Consider the following 19307-nt stretch of genomic DNA (forward strand, 5'->3'; position numbering starts at 1 on the left):
CCCAATTGAGTGTGTATGCTATACCCTCCTTAAGTCAAGTGTGATGAGAGTAAGATTGATTCCATTACCTTTCATCTGCCCCCTCTTCCCTTCCAGTAGAACTGCTATTTCTTGCCACTTTTATGTGAGATAATTTATCCCATATATTTCTCTCTCATCCCTTAGTTGTGTTTATTTTTAGATATCATCTCTTCATATTCAACTCACCCTATGCCCTTTGTCTATATATATATATTCCCTTCAACTACCCTTATACTTAGAAAGGCTTCATGAGTTACAAATATCATCTTTCCATGTAGAAATGTAATCAAAACAGTTCAACTTTAGTAAGTCCCTTATGATTTCTCTTTCCTGTTTACCTTTTCATGCTTCTCTTGATTCTTATATTTGAAAGTCAAATTTTCTCTTCAGTTCTGGTCTTTTCTTTTTCATAAATGCTTGGAAGTCCTCTATTTTACTGAAAATCTGTATTTTGTCCTGGAGTGTTATACTCATTTTTGCTGGGTAGGTGATTCTTGGTTTTAATCCTAGCTCCTTTGACCTCTGGAATATCATATTCCAAGCCCTTTGATCCCTTAATGTAGAAGCTGCTAGATCTTGTGCTATCCTGATTGTGTTTCCACAATACTTGAACTATTTCTTTCTGGCTGCTTGCAATATTTTCTCCTGGGAATTCTGGAATTTGGTTATAATATTCCTAGGAGTTTTCTTTTTGGGATCTTTTTCAGGAGGCAATTGGTGGATTCTTTCAATTTCTATTTTACCCTCTGGTTTTAGAATATCAGGGCAGTTTTCCTGGATAATTTCTTGAAAGATGATGTCTAGGCTCTTTTTTTGATCATGGCTTTCAGGTAGTCCAATAATTTTTAAATTATCTCTCCTGGATCTATTCTCCAGGTCAGTGGTTTTTCCAATGAGATATTACACATTGTCTTCCATTTTTTCATTCTTTTGGTTCTCTTTTATAATATCTTGATTTCTCATCAAGTCACTACCTTCCACTTGCTCCAATCTAATTTTTAAGGTAGTATTTTCTTCAGTGGTCTTTTGGGCCTCCTCTTCCATTTGGCTAATTCTGCCTTTTAAGGCATTCTTCTCCTCATTGGCTTTTTGGAGCTCTTTTGCCCTTTGGGTTAGTCTATTTTTTAAGGTGTTGTTTTCTTCAGTATTTTTTTGGGTCTCCTTTAGCAAGTCATTGACTTGTTTTTCATGATTTTCTCGCATCACTCTCATTTTTCTTCCCAATTTTTCCTTTACTTCCCTTACTTGCCTTTCCAAATCCTTTCTGAGCTCTCCCATAGCCTGAGACCAATTCGTATTTTTCTTGGAGGCTTTTGATGTGGGCTCTTTGACTTTCTTGACTTCTTCTGGCTGTATGTTTTGGTCCTCTTTGTCACCAAAAAAAAGATTCAACAGTCTGAGTCTTTTGCTGCCTCGCCATGTTCCCAGCCAACCACTTGACACTTGAGGTTTTTGTCAGGATGTGACCGGCTTCAGAATGTCAAGTGCTTTGTCCCAAGCTTTGGGGTGTTGCGCTGCTGTTTTCAGAGCTATTTCTACACAGCAAGCTCTGCCACGGCAGCGCTCTTCCTCCCCCAAGAACCGCCAACACAGATCCAAGCAGGACAAAGCAAGAGAACCCTGCCTCTGTGCCAGCAAAGTGCTCCCTGCACTCCTGCTCTGGTCTGCTGGTTGATTCCTCCCACCAGGCCTGGGGCTGGAAGCAACTGCAGCTGGAGCTCTGGAAGCAGCCGCAGGAGCTTCCTGCTGCTGCAGCCGCTGCACTGTACCACCTCCACCGCCCCTGGGGTTGGGACTGACCGTGCATTTCTCTCCCCCGATCCAGCAGTTTTCCCACTGACCTGCTAGTTGTTTTTTGGCAATTGTGGGCTGAGAAGTCTGGTAACTGCTACAGCTCAGTGATTCATGGCCCTATGGCCTGCTTTGCCTGATCTCCTTAGTGCCTTGTCTGTCCTGGCGTGGCCCACGTTGGGCTGTGCTCCACTCCTAGCAGTGGGAAGACCCTTCCCAGTGACCATCTAGGCCATCTTGGGCTGGAGACCTGCTTCCCTCTGTTATTTTGTGGGTTCTCTAGCTCTAGAATTTGTTCGCATCCATTTTTTACAGGTGTTTGGAGGGATTTGGGGGAAAAGCCTAAACGAGTCCCTGCTTTCCTGCTGCCATCTTGGCTCCACCCTCCCCCCACCCCCATCTCTCCATTCCTAAACAAAAGAAACCAAAAAACCCACTCTAACTTGAATCCCTGCTAGCTACAGTTCTCCATTCTTTCCCAGCTAAACTTCAGAAAGCTGTCAATACGTATTGCTTTCACTCCTTCTCCTCCCCTCCAATTCTAAACTTTCTGAAAGTTGACTTCCAGCCTCATTATTCAATTAAAACTGCTTCTCTGAAGTCATCAATGATCTCCATTATGAGATCTAATGGCCATTTCTCAATCCTTCTAGACCTTATCCTCTTGACCTTTTGGCAACCTCTGACACTACTGACTACCGACAGTCCTCTTTTCTTGGATATTCTTTCCTCTGTAGGTTTTCACAACACTTATCTCCCTGGTTCTCTTCCTACATGTTTGACAGTTCCTTCTCAGTTTTCTCTGCTGGAACTTCACCCAGGTCACATCCACTAATTACTAAAACTGTTACAATGTTGCAGAGCCTTAAAGGCTTTTGTTCTAGGTCCTCTTTTCTTCTCCCTCTACAATATCTTGGCTGGTGATTCCCTCACTTCCTACAAGTTAAATTATTGTCTCTATGTAGATGATTCCCACATCTATATATCTAGTCCAAACGTCTCTCCATGTTGCCAAATGCATTTGAATATCTCAAACTTAATGGGTTTAACACTAAAATTATTTCTCCCACCAAGCCCTTCCTTCTTCTACAGCCCTGTTTTTGCTATTCACTTTTCATTTACACTGTATAAATCTTGTATATACAGAGTAGCTTGCATGTTTTCTTCTCCAATAGAATATAAGCCTTCTGAGGGCAGGAATAGTGTTTGCCTTTATTTAAATCTAGAGCCCTTACCATAGTGCTTGGCACATATTAAGCATTTAATAAATGCTTGATGAATATTACTTTTTGTTTCACCTTATATCTTCTCTCAGATAGAAAAAATGAGTTTCCTCAGGGGCTTTTACTCATTCCCAGGAATTAAAACATACCCACAGGACCTTTACCAAGAGTTTTGGTAGGTGAATGCTTCCTCAATTGGCATTCTTTACATCTCTAAAGGAAACAACAGTCTCTTTCTCAGAGGCCTTACCTCTAGGGATTTCAGCAGAGGCACAGATTCAATAAATGATTCAAACATTTTCCTCTTCTTTGCATTGTTTTTCAATATGATTCTTCTGAATGTTATTCGGTCCTACAAGAAAAACACAGAAATTCTAACTTTTACATGTAAACATTAATGCCTATTGAGTTGCATTGAGTAAACTGAATGTTTATGAAAATGTCTTCAGTCATGGAGGGATACTTGGCAGAAATACTTGAGCCATCACCAGTCATCTTGATTTTGTCTTGTCACTGGACTGTGCTGACTCCTGAGGAGAGGGTGAGGATGACGACTTCATGCAACTCTGCCTCACTTAAATCGCACTTACACACAAATCAAAAGACATCATCACCCACACTATTTTACCATTTTATCTATCTCAAAGCCCTGTGGCAACAGGCAAGAGATGAAGCAGCAGGTGCGGATACACTGAGAGCTACAGCCACAATCCTGAACATAGGCAGCCCAGGCCACAGGGTTGTTTTCTCACTGGAAGCAACAGTGGGATTTGGCAGCCCCCATTTGTCTGGGCAGCCTTTTAAGGATTGCACTGCTCAGCTCCTAGTGTGAGGAAGGGGCTAGAAAAAGTGCCCTAAAAATTGTCTGCTTACCCAACCCTGGCCTAATTACCACGGCATGGGGGGGAATCCCACTCTGCGGTCAAAACACAAAAAAATGTACAAAAATGTCTGTGAAGACGATTCCACTCACCACTGGCACACGGAACGTGGGCACACTTATAGACAACACAAAATCTAGTAGACCTGAAAGATGAACAGCTCCTGTTGCAGAAGAACACAGTAGGTATTGCATCCAAATAGTAGCCCTGAGTGAAACAAGGCTGGCAAATGAAGGCCAACTTACTGAAGTGGGAGCTGGATACACATTTTTCTGGAGCGGCCACAGTGAAGGGAAGTGTCATGAAGCTCGTGTAGGTTTTACAATCAAAGCTAATTTAGTCAACGAGCTTATATATCTACTAAAAGGAATGAATGACAGGCTAATGACAATGTGACTGCCACTTAGAGCAAAATGTCATGCCGCTGCCATCATCGGTGCCTATGCTCCCACCATGATGAAGTCTAAGAAAAATTTTATGAAGACCTGGAGACCCTTATCATCAGTGTGCTAAAAGAGGACAAGCTTATAACTCTGGGTGGCTTTAATGCTAGAGTAGGCTCAGATTACCAGATCTGAGAGAGAGTCCTAGGGAGGAATGGAGTTAGAAAACAGCAACAGCAATGATCACTTACTACTGAAGAATTGTGCTTCTCATGACCTTCTCATCAACAACACTGTCTTCCATTTACCTAAACGCAATAAACTTTGTGGATGGACTTTGTGGATGTAAGGAGTAGAGACAGACAGGATGTGAGAGTGACAAAGGCAATGTGTGGAGCAGAGTGATGGACTGATCACAGATTTATCCTCTCTAAGCTAAGTATTTGCATTCAACACAAGTGGCATCCCCAAGGCAAAATGACTACCAGAATAATTAATGTCAACAGATTAGAACTGTTTTCTGAGCGAGAACAGTTTGTTAACTTGAAGAGAAAGTTGAGCCAACATGAAGTTGGCAACAGTGGAGCAGAAAAGGGGTGGGCAGAGATTTGGTGTACAGCATTGCATTTGCTCATCTGGGTTGGAACGCTCGCAAACATCAAGTCTGGTTTGATGAAAATGATGGGGCAATTCAGAAGCTGCTAAATGAAAAAGAGAACTCCACAGGGTTTACCAGCAGGATAGTTTATCCATCTCTAAGAAGGCAGTATTTAATTCTATCAAAACTAAAGAACAAGCAAAGCTGAGAGAGAGGGAGGATTCTTGGCTCAGTAAAAAGGCATATGAAATTCAATTTTATGCTGACAGTAATAATCCAAAGCACTTTTAAGATGCCCTGAAGGCTATTTATGGGCCAAAGAATATGCTGTATCTCAACTACTCAATGCTGATAGAGCTGCACTGATTAGTGATAAAGACATGATCCTAGAGAGATAGGCTGAACACTTCCTTAGTGTTCTCAACAGACCATTATCAATCAATGCTGAGGCCAATGACTTTACCTCAGGTTGAAGTCAATCCCTCCCTAGCTGAAGTTCCAACTGAGTAAGAGTGGTGCTGATTCTACTCCACTTAACATTTACAAAGTAGGGGATCCACTGCTGATACAAAAGCTAACTGAAATTTTCCACGTTAGAGAAGAGGTTATCCTCCAGGAGTTCAAGGATGCCTCCATTGTCCATCCCTCTATAAAGGTAAAGGAAATAGATTGTCTGGTGACAATCACAGCGGGGTGGGGGGGGGGCGGTGTCTCCCTCTTAGTCATTGCTGGCAAGATTCTTGCTGGAGTCCTCCTTAAGATCTTTCACCTGGAAGATGGTCATCTACCTGAAAGCCAGTGTGGCTTCAGAAAGGGCTGAGGAACGGTTGATATGGTGTTTGCTGCCTGACAACTCCAGGAGAAATGCCAGAAGCAGAACAGAGGTCTGTACACAATGTTTGTAGATCAGACCAAGGCCTTTGATATTGTCCATCATGAGAGTTTATGGACAAATATGTCAAAACTTGATTACTCAGAGAAATTCATTAGCATTGTACATCAATTTCATGATGGCGTGCTTGCCCAGGTTCTGGATAATGGACAATGCTCCTATGCTTTCCCAGTCACCAATGGAGTGAAACAATCCTGTGTGTGCTTGGTCCCACGCTTTTTAAAATGATGTTTTCAGTCACATCAAATGCTTTCAATGAGAATGAATATGGCATCCAGGTCAGATGGTAAATTCTTCAACTTGAAGAGGCTACAAGCCAAGATCAAAGTGGAGGGAGTGTTGGTGCATGATTTTCTGTTTGCAGATGATTGTGCACTCAATGCAGCCTCTGAAGCTGAGATGCAACAAAGTATGGATCGATTCTCTGCTGCTTGTGCTAATTTTGGCCTAACAACACCAAGAAAACATAGGTGCTCCATCAGTCACCACCACATCATACATATGTGGAACCATCAGTTACAGCAGAGATAAGTTTTGAATGCTGTGAATAAGTTCACTTACTTTGGCAGCATACTTTCCAGGGATGCACACATTGATAATGAGGTTGATACACACATTGCCAGAGCTAGCTCAGTGTTTAGGAGGTTCCAAAGAAAAGTATGGCAGAGTATTAGACTGACTACCAAAATGAAGATCTAGACAGCCACTGTGCTGGGGTCATTGTTGAATGTCTGTGAAACCCGGACGGCACACCAGCACCACGCCAGGAAACTGAATTGCTTCCATTTGAATTGTCTCAGGATGATTCTGAAGATCACCTGGCAGGACAAGACACCGGACACTGAGGTCCTTTCTCAAACTAAATGGCCAAGCATTCAAACTCTGCTTCAGAGAACACAACCCGATGGGCTGACCATGTTGTTTGAATGCAAAACAAACACTTGCCAAAAAGACTATTTCATAGAGAAGTCACACAGGGCAAGCATTCACATGGTGGTAAGAAGAAGCGATCCAAGGATATTCTCAAGGTCTCTCTTAAGAGTTCTAAATTGTGTGATTGTGTGATATGAGAGACGCTGGCACAGGACTACTCAGCGTGGCATGCCCACATCAGAGAAGTTGTTGTGCTCTATGAGCAAAGCAGAACTGAAAGTTAGAGAAAAAAAAAACAAGATACACAAATTTAGAGAATCCACCCCAAATGTTCACATAGATTATTTGTGCCTCACCTGTGGTAGAACATTCCAAGCTCATACTGGTCTGATCAGCCATGGTCAGACACATTGAAACTTGATTCTAGCGTAGTGATGTCATTTTGGTCCTCTTTGAGAACAAAGGACAAAAACCAACCAACCACCCAATTGAGAGAAAAAGCCAAGGTGTCTGGCACAGCTGAAAACCTGGAAAATCTGTCAACTTGTCTAGAGTCCACTGGGATTCCAGACACTCTCAATTACAATTCTGTGAATTGTTAGAGTAAAATAAGTAAAAGAATAAAATATAAATAGAAAACAAAACTAGTCAGCCCCAAACTTCTTTATCTAATGCTCTAATAGAACTGAGGAAGCTTCAAAGAGCTACCAGCTTCCATATAGAAAAGAAGTGACTTGGAGAAACAACCACTGTTCTCCCTACATCCTCTTTCTCTAGACACTAGGATATTAATGTTCATCTACAAAGTGTGATGTTAAGAGGCCAAGGGGGATACAAAACTTCCTTGGAGGACTTAAAATTAAATTGGGAAACCACAACATATATGTGATACAAAAGCAACATATCGTAACCGCTAAATGAAGTGCTATGGTAATTTAGAGACAGAATCCTAATAGGCTATGATCATAAAGGATGGTTTTATGAAAGAAGTATGACTTGAACTAGGCTTTGAAGAATAAACAAAATTCAGAGAGATGACAGGGGAAGCAAAGAATGAGCAAAGGCACAGAATTAGGAATGCCCAAGTTACATTTTGATAAAAAGTCTATCTTGGTCAAATATCAAAAATGGAAGCATGTCTCTACAGAAGCTACAGCATGAGCCTTTTTTATATGTGACCTGCATATAGAACAGCCATTAAAGGGTTAATGATAAGATGCTTAATAAATATCAAAAGTCTTGGTTTTCAGATGATAATTTTTTCTACATTCCCCCTGCCCCTTAAAGCTGTGGGTAGAAAGACTTCTAGAAATTAGAACCATGACCCTCATAAAACTGGCATGAGCAATAAGGTCATGATAACCTGAGATTCAGCAGCCAGGTCAACCTCAGGCTTCTCCTAAATAGGATTCTGGAGAGAGAATTACACTATCTTTATTTTTTTTGTTAGACAAGGCATTAATTTAGGTTATAAAGAGTGCTTTAATGTGTGCAAAACACTTTCCCCACAACAACTTTATAAGGTTGGCCAATTATTATTGTCCCCATTTTACAAATTAGTAAACTGAGGCTCTGAGCTGTTAAGTGACTTATATATAATGACAGAGCTAGTAAAGTGTCCCTGAAGTAGTAAGTGAAGCCAGGTCTCCTGATCCCAAGTCCAATGCTCTATCCATTATGCCCAGTTCCCTTTCCTACTTACTTTTCAGTGTCTCTCTGAAATATTTATCCCAAATGATCAACATTCAAGAATGTTTCTGGGCTAAAGGTAGCTAAGTAGTGAGTAGAAATTACAATAGAGGCTAAGGATTAATGAATCTGCAATCTCTGTTTAACATTAAACACATTTGTGTATATCTGGGAGAAATAATGAAAGCTGGGATCCTTCACAGAAAAATGACAAATTTATATCTTTAAAGTGATATATGAATAAAGCCAAAAGAATAAAAAAAATTGAAAATGTGAAATATATTGGTGGAAAAACAACTCACCAGGAAGACAGATCTAGGAGACATAATTTAAGAATTACAGGACTACCTCAAAATAGTGATCAAAGAATGACCCTAGACATCATATTTCAAGAAACTGTAAAGGAAAACTGCCCCAATATCTTATTAGATCCAGAGGGTAAAAAAGAAATCAAAAGAATCCACTGATCACCTTTTCTGAATGATACTTAAATGAAGATTTCCAGGAATATTATAGCCAAACTCCATGGCTCTCAGGTCAAAGAAAAAATACTTCAAGCAGCCAAAAAGAAACAGTTCGAATATTGTGGAATTACAGTTAGGACCACACAAGATTTAGCAGCTTCCACATTAAAGAAACAGAGGGCTTGAAATATGATATTCTAGAGGGTAAAGGAGCTAGGATTACAACTAAGAACCACCTACCCAGCAAAACTGAGTATAATAGCTCACAAGAAAAAAATAGACATTTAATGAAATAGAAGATTTTTAAGCATTCCTGATAGAAAGGCCAGAGTTAAATAGAAAATCTGACTTTTACACATAAGACTCAAGAGAAGCATAAAAAGGCAAACATGAAAGAATAATCATAAGGGTTTCAATAAAGTTAAACTGTTTACATTTCTATATAGGAACATAATATATGCAACTTCTAAGAACTTTATCATTATTCAAGCAGTTAAAAGAAGTTTACATAGACAGAGGGCATGGGGGTGAGTTGATCAAGTTGGAATGATCTCCCCAAAAACAAAAGGGTCATGCACTGGGAGAAGGCAGAAGGGAGTGGAAGAATGGGGAAAATTGTTTCACATAAAAGAGATGCATGAAAATAAGCTTTTATAGTGGAGGGGAAAATGGAGATGGGTGGGGCAATGCTTGAACCTCTCATCAGAAATGGTTCAAAGAGGGAAGACTAGATATGCATACTCAGTTGTGTATATAAATGTAACTTACCCAATAAGGAAATTGAAGGGAGGAAGGGATGAACAGAAGGGAACGGAGCAGAATAAAAAGAGAACAGATTAAGGGAGACAGTGGTTAAAAATAAAATAGATTTTTGAAGAGGGACTGGATAAAAAGACAGAGAAAGATAAATGGAAGAAATGGGATGAAGGGAAATACACAGCTATTAACTGTGAATGTGAACTGCCTTCTCACTGGGTGAAGGGGTGAGAGGGAGGGAGAGAATTGGCACTCAAAATTTAAAAAGAAAAGAATGTTAAAAATAAATGATAACTTAAAAAAATATATGGCACATGATTGTGTCACCTTATTTATATATATTTTTCTTCCTATCTCCAGTATATTTCTTGTTCAAATCATACTAAAAAAGAAGCAACTACCAAAGTAATCTTCCTGAAAACACTGTTTATCACACCACTCCTCTGCCAAAAAAGTCCTTATTATCATCTCCAATGCATACTGAATCAAGTCCAAACTTCTACTGCCTAGCATTCAAATCCTTCTATTATCTATCCTAAATTATTATTCTACCTCTACATTAATTCTTTGGCCCCAGCCAAAATAGTTTATCTACTGTGTTTCCTGAAAAATTTTCTGAAAGTTTCCTTCTTTCGGCATGATCCCTCGCCTCTTCCTCTGCCCAATTTCAAGAGCTAGCTCAAATCTTAGCTCCTTCATAAAGTTTTTTCCCTAATCAGGTCAGTAAGACATGGTCTTTCCCTCTTGGACAATTTGTTTGCACAATTAATTTATCAATCAACCCTGAAGTTCCTTATGACAGAACTTTCTACTTTATGCATAACATGTACATAATATGTTACCATTATTTAACTTTTCTTGCATTACTATTTTCTCTGCCATACTATTTTATAATTATGTTTTAACAGGCACTTGTCTTGTACTTTTTTGTGTTCAGGGTATACTACACATAGGTGTCTGAGGCACAGTTGTTGGTATTTCTTGAACACTTAGTCTACAACATAAAACATTTAAAATTTACCTTTACTAGGGAAGCCAATAAATGTTAATGACATAAACAGATCTTTTACCTAAATCTATTTTATATTAGCACCTCAAATCCATAAGATTAAGTTACTGTATTAATTCATGTTTACAGATAATCTAAAGAACTCTGTTATTCACAGCATCCTCAGTCCCCTTCACTGCCATTCTAACAGCATTGCTGCAGAAGCAGTCATTATATCTTTTTCTTAGTTTTACGGATTGCCCTGGGCAAAAAATTCATCTACTGGTACTCACAAAATATTGAAAGGTCTAGAGAAGGACTCCAGGGAGCTGAGGAGATTCTCTACAGAGGACTTAGCAGGTAAATAAGAATGACACAGGATGAGAAAGTACTGATAAATTGCAATCTATAACACCAGAAGAAGTACAAATATTAATGATCATGGCTCCATTCAGGAAATAGTACATTATCAGTGATCAACTCAAGATGCAATACTCAGTTTAATGAAGTATAATAGATATTTATTTCCCAGTATTTCTCTCTATGTTACTTCTAGAAAACTTTTAATTCATCCAGTTAATTTTATATCTGTACATTAACCCTTCCTATCAGACTGAAAAAATAATGGCATAAAATGATACCATACCTCAGGTTTTCAAGACTTATGGATTCAGAAGACAGAGGACTAAAATGCAACTCACTTTATACACAGAATTAGGATTTCCCTAAACGATAACATCTCCTAAACTCTAGTGGCCTAAAAGCAGTAGCAATAAATTTTAGTGATTGAGCCACGACACCAGATAGTAGTAAGTATTAATCTAGAAAAAGGCTAGGCAGATTTAAGCATTTAAAAACTTAATTTTATTAGACCATTTATGGGATTTCCACATGTCCCTTCCACCTTGCAGACCACACTAATAACGGACACATCGAAGACGGAATTTCATCTTCAAAGATATCAAGGATCTTTATTTAAAGTAAAGGAAATAGAGTTGGTTACAGATCATGTGTCATAGTTATCTTTTGACCTAAGATAGAACATCCCAGAGTAACAGAGAGTCCACAGAGAAAAGGAAGGACTGATATAGTTCAAAGTACCTCCAGAGGTATGGTCAACAATCACTAACCATTTTTAGGAAAAAAAAAAAACCCAACAACTTCAACAGAAGGAATTTTAATCCTAGCATCTTAAAATAAAATGCATAACTGGAGAGGTATCATATCCTGTGGGTATTCGTTTTTCTTGCCATCTAATCCTTGTTGGGAGATGGATAGAATGAGGTGAAAGAATATTTGTTCATGGTGAGGTTTGTTGGGATCCTTGAAAATGCATGAGAGTTATCAGTTATTTCCCAGGGCAGCTGATCAGATTAATTTGTTATTATCCTCTCTCTTCCTCTTGATTGACAAAAACACGAACAGGAAAAAAGGTGTATACTTACTTCAGTAAACTCACAGAGTGAGGATTAGTAAGTGATTATTATGGTTTACAGCCAAACTGTTATAGGGAAGTAGAAGAATGTATGTGCACAAAAATGTGATGCCCTCATGCCCAGGGAAACAGATAATCCACAATGATAAATGGTGACAGCAAAGAGGACAAAGACAGAGAACAGGAGGCACAGGAAACTATAGGGCAGGACAGGTAAATGAAAACATTTCCCTCTACTTACCAGACCCCATAATGAACCTTCTGTTGTAGCAATTATGGTAGCAGCTCTGGGAGTGTTGTACATCAAGGCAAGTTCTCCAAAACTGCCACGATTATCATATTGGCCAACACGGTTACTTTGATTCTCTTTTGTTACCAGAATGTCATATGAGCCTCTGGAAGAAGAAAGATGCCACATAGTTTATTAGATGAAATTATTTCCAATAAAAACCTATTTATGAACTCTTTTGTACAATGTACACCTAGTATATGCTCTACATCCTGATTAGCAGACTTTAAAAGCTCTTGTTATTTTAGCTGAATTGAGAACTATGCATCTCTTTCTATACTTTACATCATCCCCTCCCATATTCTCTAGAGGACAGCCCTTCTCTCCTTATAATCTTCCACTTCTTCCTATCTACTGGCTCCTTGATTGCTACCTACAAGCACACCCAAGTCTCTCCTAGCCTAAAAACAAAACAAAACAAGAACCCTCAAAAAAACCCACTTTGCTTGCTAACGATTATCCTATACTTTTCCTGACCTTTTTAACTAATCAAATGCAGTAAGACCAATACAACCATGGATAATAAGAAAAAATGATGCATAAGGAAATCAAAATGAGACACAGAAGCAAAAACTTATTTATTTTGTTCAAAATTAATACGCACATAACTTAGAGATTATGGTTTTATATTTATGATCACTTGTTTACTTAAAAGCTTTTTTGGTTGATTGCTACTAAGATTGGAATAATAAAATAAGTACTCCAATACTTCAAGGAGCTCTAATTTCATTAACTGGTAATTACACCTACTGATGCAGAATACAACTTTCCTGTAACTTAATAATCTTTGAGACTGCCTATGGCCAAAAAAAAAAAAATTATGTTCCTGTGGCTAATATGATAATAAGCCTCCTTGAATTTACCTAGGCTGGTCCACAGATAATAGACACATAGCCACACCATTGCCAGGTTCAGTTTTACTTACTAGCTGTAATCTTGGGCAAGTCACTTAATACCTCTGAACCTTAGTTTCTCATCTCCAAAACGAAGGGTCTGGACAAGATGGCCTAGGGTCTCTTCCAGCTTTAAAACTATGATGCTATGGTCCTTTCCTGCTTGGTAGAACCTGATAGAGATTGTTTTTTTCTGGAATAAACTTTGAAAGCCTCAGTCACTTTCCTACTCTCATGAGGAATTGGATAGGGCTTTAGAAAAAATAAAACAAGAATTCCTATTTGAAATTACCATACTTGGATCTAACTAAACTCTGAAAGCATTTTACAGTAAGTATTTAAGATTGAATTTCCATAAGAAATAAAGACTAGAAGTATGGGAAGAATTATATGAACCGATGCAGAATGAAATAAGATGAACTAGATGAATACTAGGGACTATACTATATAGATACACAAACACACACACATATGACTAGGGACAGGGACTATACTAATGTAAATAAAAAAGGACACTGAAATGAACCTAAAGAGGGTAGAAAAGTAAGGAAGGAGTGGAAAATAAAATTGAATCTATAGAAGGGGACAGCCTTGAGATACAGCCTAAAAAGATCTGGGGGAGGGGAGAATATATATTCTTAACATTAGACATCTATGTCCCTTGAGGTATATGATGATGACAACCACCTTCCATGTTCCGTACAATAAAAGATGCCATTGTTAGTGTTGTCAGGTTAAACAAACTATGGGTCAAAAAGCTGGGATAAGGTAGGAAACCAATGCAGGTTCTAAAATGGTAGAGAGAGGTTCACTGGAACTTTAGAAACTATAAACCTTTATCTCACAAGTCAAACGGGCTGAACTTATAATGAGAGGTGGCATCCATCATCAATGAAAACTTATTCAAGCATAACTTTCTAGAGAAAGGCGATACGGCTTTTGTAAGAAAAAATGGTTTTTATTAAATCACTACAGATTTCAAAGGGAATAAATTATACATGTAGACCAAGGGAAATCAGGCAAGTAAGCCATTTAGGCTTTCAAAGAGATTTGGACAACTGCATGAGGGCATGAGTAGCCAGTAGACATGTGGAACAGACCTAATGTGGAATTGTGAGCACTTTTGTACATATACAAGTATATATCCATGTACCAGATGAGGTGGTGTTTGTTTTTTTTTTTAATTAGGTAACCACAGGATTGCTTTAATATAAACAGAGAACTGGTTTAGAGACAAGAAAAATAAGATAAAGAATAACAGGACACATCTCTGGATAAAGTAGAAATAGCGGGACTCCCAGGGGATTGGTGCTAAGACTAATATAATTTTGTATTTTTAAAAATATGAAAGGGGTTCTGGGAAGAGGTAGGTACATAAAAGTACCTCTAGTTTTACCAAAGATCCTTTTCTAGATAAGGCTATGGTGAAAACTTTAGCAAGATTTCACAGTAACATATAATGATGCATTTAAGAGGAAGATATCCCCACTACACTCAAAGGATGATGAGTTCCAAATGATCAGTTGTAATTTATAAAGAAAAAAACTAAGAATTACTGGAATGGAAGTCAGAAACCTGATTCTGAGACCTGTTTCTACCACTACTAATTTCCTGTGGCCATGAGTTTCATGAAGGCAGGAATCAAGTCTTATCTACATTTCTTACCTCCCCTGTAATGGAATACGGCACCTTTCTTATGCATTTACTAAGCAGGTACTCTCTACTTCTGGCTCATCCTCTGGCCTGCTACACTATCACCACAATCTGTTGCCTACCCTCCTAGAGACAGCTCTACCTTTGAGAAGTCCCCTGCCTGAAAATGCTTCATCGAGAGAAGGCCTAGCCACACTGCTCACTTTGTATTTCCAGTTTACCCACTGGCCTGTGACACCAGGACACAACAGGCAGGCCTACTTGCATATGTACAAAGGTGCTCACAATTCCACAGTAGGTCTGTTCCACATGTCTACCGGCTCCTCATGCAGGTATTTCTTCCGTGCTCCAATTTCCAGCTCTTCTTTATGTGTTTTCTTCCCATATTAAAACGCAAACTAAACACTATCTTATTTTCTTGTGTCTGTATCTCCAGGACTTAGTACAATACCTGGCACATAGTAAATGCTTAATAATGTTTCATCTATCGAGCCATCTATCTGTTTAATAATATTGGTTGAATAAACAAGTGAATGAATGGACCAAAAATAAAATGGTCTACACAGTGATGGAGTTAGGTTGCAAAACTATCTTGAAAGACTATATAACATTGGGCTGAATCTATTAAGATGAAATTAAAGAGAGAAATTTAACATCTTAAAGTGAAGAAACTGACTTCACAAGTAGAAGATGGGGAGGCATGGTTAGGGGGCAGTTTGTCTGAAAAAGATCTAGGTCTTTCGGTGGCCTTCAAGCTCAAGGAGTCAACAGCATGATACGACAACGGCAAGAGTCAACAGCGTGATACGACAACGGCAACAGCAACAACCACAACCACCACCGCCACCGCCACCACTTAATGAATTCTTGACTTCGTTAAGAGATTCATGCAGTCTAGGACTAGGGAAGTGATAGGCCTTCTATACTTTGTCCTGGTCAGATAACATATAGAGTATTGTGTTCAATTTTGAGTACCACAGAATGGTAAAGTGCTTGAAGTCCAAGCCATAGGAGGATCAGGAGAAAGCTGATTAAGCAAAGATTCAGAGGAGACATGAGAGCCATCTTCAAACACCTTCAAGGCTGTTACATAGGAAGCAGGGTTTGTTCTGTTTGAACCCAAAGGGCAAAACCAGAACTAATGGATAAAAGTTGCATCGACGAGTCTTGATGGAAGGGAAAAAACAAAATCAAAACCACTTTCACATGATTACAGGTATTCCAAAGTGAACATAGTAGGTTTCCCCTTCACTAGAGATCTTCACGCAGATGCTAGATCATTTTTATGTAGCAGGGATTTTTTTTTCAGGTAAGGGTTCGACTAGGTTGCCACTGAGGTCTCTTCCCAGCTCTGAAATTCTTCGACTCTGTGACCAATCTCAGAAAAGTTATTTTGGTTCTTTGGTCCTCAGATTTCTCCTGTAAAATGAAGGGAATTGAAAGAAGTTCTCTATGCTCCTTCCAGCTTTAACATTCTATAATTATGTACTAGGGCACTGGGAGTAAAAGGTGGGTTTAGGATGGGTAAGGGCCTAGAAATAATCCAGTCTCCTGGGGAACTGGAATATAACCCAGTGTCCTAAAATTCAAGTACATGTTTGAATGGTATACACTGAAGTTCACACAGCAACAACCCCCTTCTTCGAACAAAATGAGGAAGGCAACTTGGATGAAAAAACCTTCCAGGAAATATTTGTAAAAATCTACTAAGGGAAATGACATTCATTTTATTCAGTGCACAGTCTGTCTCATTTCTTCTGGGGCCGTATGACTAAGGTAACTTAAAGCAGGCTCTCTGGAAAAGGAATTAACCCATTTTCTTAAAACTTCCCTTCTCCTACTTGTGAAAAAAGATACATTATTTCTTCTAAGATTGTAACTGGTCTTTGTAATCTCAATCATTACACTACCCTTTACCCAGGAAGGTTTATAAACTGAGAGCTAAAAGCTAGGGAGTTTCAATTTAAAAGAGCCTCATTCACACAACTCGAGTTGTATTTAGGTCACTAAGGGCTCCAAAAACAATTCCAGCAAGTGCCTCAGGTTATATCCAATATACAGTGAATCAAAGAACCAATTCTGAATGTTTAAAGAATGCTTTAAAAATATCACCCTGTACTTGCCAAATAATCTGAAAACACCCCAAGGATGGAGCACCGTGCTTTGGATGAAAGCTCAGAACAATGTCTGGTTCCTGTGTCCACTGATGTGCTCAAGCTCATTCTTTAATTTCCCACATTTAGAAGTGTGGGATCAGCGTGCCAGGCTTACTGTGTGACACACACCCACACTCCCCACACACCTTTTATCATCTTACTATGCATCTAGAAATGTAGTGTAAAAGATGGCTCAGAAAGCTTAAGGTGATGTTTTTAAGGACTCTCACAAAGTTCCTATTTCTGCACAGAACAAAGAACTGTACCTATTTGCTTGGGCAATTTTTTTTTTTTTACAATACATTATCTGCTAATATTTTACCATTCTCCCAACATTCTGGAGGCTAGCACCAAGCTTATTATAAGTCTCAGTGGTTCATCTTTGAATGTATCCATTAATTTCATGAGTAATTCTTTTAGATTTGTTAATCTTGCAAATTTTTTATGCTGTGTTCTCTGTATCGTACTTTCCCATTCTTTGACTTTGTTTTCCAAAACTTACAAATAATTTTGCTTTGTACTACCTAATGGAGATTCATAACTCAGACTTGAAACTTCTGTGCTGAGTCTCTTACAAATGACTACGTTTATCAATGGAAGAAATATGCCTTTGTCATGCAAAGTACTCATGGTTTATTTTTATAGCACAAAGACCTAAGTTACACAAAGATTAAATGGGTATTTACTTACAAAACAATCATTTGAAGTTGAATTTCCTTAAATGTTAATTATCATTATCATCTAAAGTGATATAACATATTTATTGAGTGTTCAGGCTTGTGGTAGGTGCAAAGAATACAAGAAATAGGAATAGTGACCAGACCTGTAATTTCATTGATAAGAAAAACTCCCAGATAAGGGAATATTAGCAATGGAAGTTGGTTCCTTCTCTACAATTGACAATCTGTGGGAGTTATCTGGGGCATTGTAAAGTTAAGTCACTTGCCCAGGGTCACACAGACATATGTATCTAAGACTGGCCTTGAACTTGGGTTGTCCAGGGTTCAAGACTAGTTCTCTATCCTCACAATCTTATTGAGACAAAACTATCCTTTCTAAAAGGATTAGAGAATAACAAAAAACATTAGATGGTTAAGTTCTCAGCTCTATGGGAGAAAACTAAGGAAAAAGAAAAGTTCCTAACTAAAAACTCTCTAGCACTCATTACTATTTGGGGAATATTATACAGTTAAAGAATGGAGGTAACTGTCTTAGAACATTAAGAGACTATAGTTAAATTAATTAAAACATTCAAATTGAAATGTACCTGAACAAAATGAAAAATCTCTTGTACTTGCTGGTTAATTACTGTTAACTGTTTGTGACAAATAACTATTTCCTAATTAGGTATGAGATAATTATATTCCTACATACTGTAGCCAAGTAATTTTAAGGATATAATAGGATCCAAAATGTTTCAGCCTTAGGGGAGCAGAAAGCTCAGAAATGTGACTGAATGGAAATATCTAAGGGATAAGAAGGGAATGATGAGTTAAAGATCTTGATTAGGAAAAAGGATTAAAAGCAAGAGCTATAGCTATAGGGAACAGAGGATAGATATTATCACTAAAACATATTAGCTGTGTTATGACAAGCTAATCATTTAACCTCTGAAACTTAATTTGGTTCTCTGTAAAATGAGCAAAATAATACATCCCTTGTTTCACAGGGAGGACTAAGAGAGTGTATATAAAATGTTTTACAAAGCCAAAAGCTCTATACAAATGTGAATTATTATCTCATTACTATCTCACCTCTTTCAGCATAGTTCATACAGAAATGGTCTTGGGACAAATTGCTATATGGCTGTAAGTCTTTATATTGAATTGATTCATTTTTTTGGGGTAATTCTATGGGCTACCACAGATAAAAATTAAAACTTTTTGTTGGTGAATAAAAGCATGTGGATATGCATTCAACTTCTGTAGGACTGCTGAAAAAAATCCCTAGTAGAAATCTTGTAGCACATATGACAACAGGGATGGTTGTATGTACCTTATCCCCTTCTCACATGACTTTGATTTCCCCTACTCAGGATCTTTATTTTGAAAGCTTTTTGTTCTGTGTAACTTAGAAATTGTTAGTATTTGATATGCTGACATTTATTTAAGATGTTAAGTTTTCATGACTCAATGTTATAGCTACATCAATGTTGGGGAAATCTGATCTGTGATAATGGTTCAGTTCCAACAAAGTTTACTGGCTGAGTTCTATGAGATACTTTGAGGTCTGTGTACGTAGTACTAGATTTGTCATCTGTTAGACCACGGAAGAGAGAGCTTCTGATGTATAATTCTAGACACCAGGTGTATCAGTAAGGCA

At 38.3% G+C, this 19307-nt stretch overlaps 1 protein-coding gene across 1 annotated transcript in view; it reads right to left on the reverse strand.

Moving 5' to 3' along the window:
* The window catches only part of PRKAR2A (protein kinase cAMP-dependent type II regulatory subunit alpha), a 127125-nt gene that overhangs the window by 25784 nt on the left and 82034 nt on the right, over positions 1-19307 (reverse strand). The window contains exons 6-7 of the mRNA XM_036739019.1: positions 12236-12389; positions 3286-3387 (exon numbers count right to left, since the gene is read on the reverse strand). Of these exons, the coding sequence (XP_036594914.1) occupies positions 3286-3387; positions 12236-12389 (256 nt within the window). The remainder of the gene's footprint in view (positions 1-3285; positions 3388-12235; positions 12390-19307) is intronic.

Source organism: Trichosurus vulpecula, chromosome 9 (assembly GCF_011100635.1).
Source record: "Trichosurus vulpecula isolate mTriVul1 chromosome 9, mTriVul1.pri, whole genome shotgun sequence".
NCBI lineage: Eukaryota > Metazoa > Chordata > Mammalia > Diprotodontia > Phalangeridae > Trichosurus > Trichosurus vulpecula.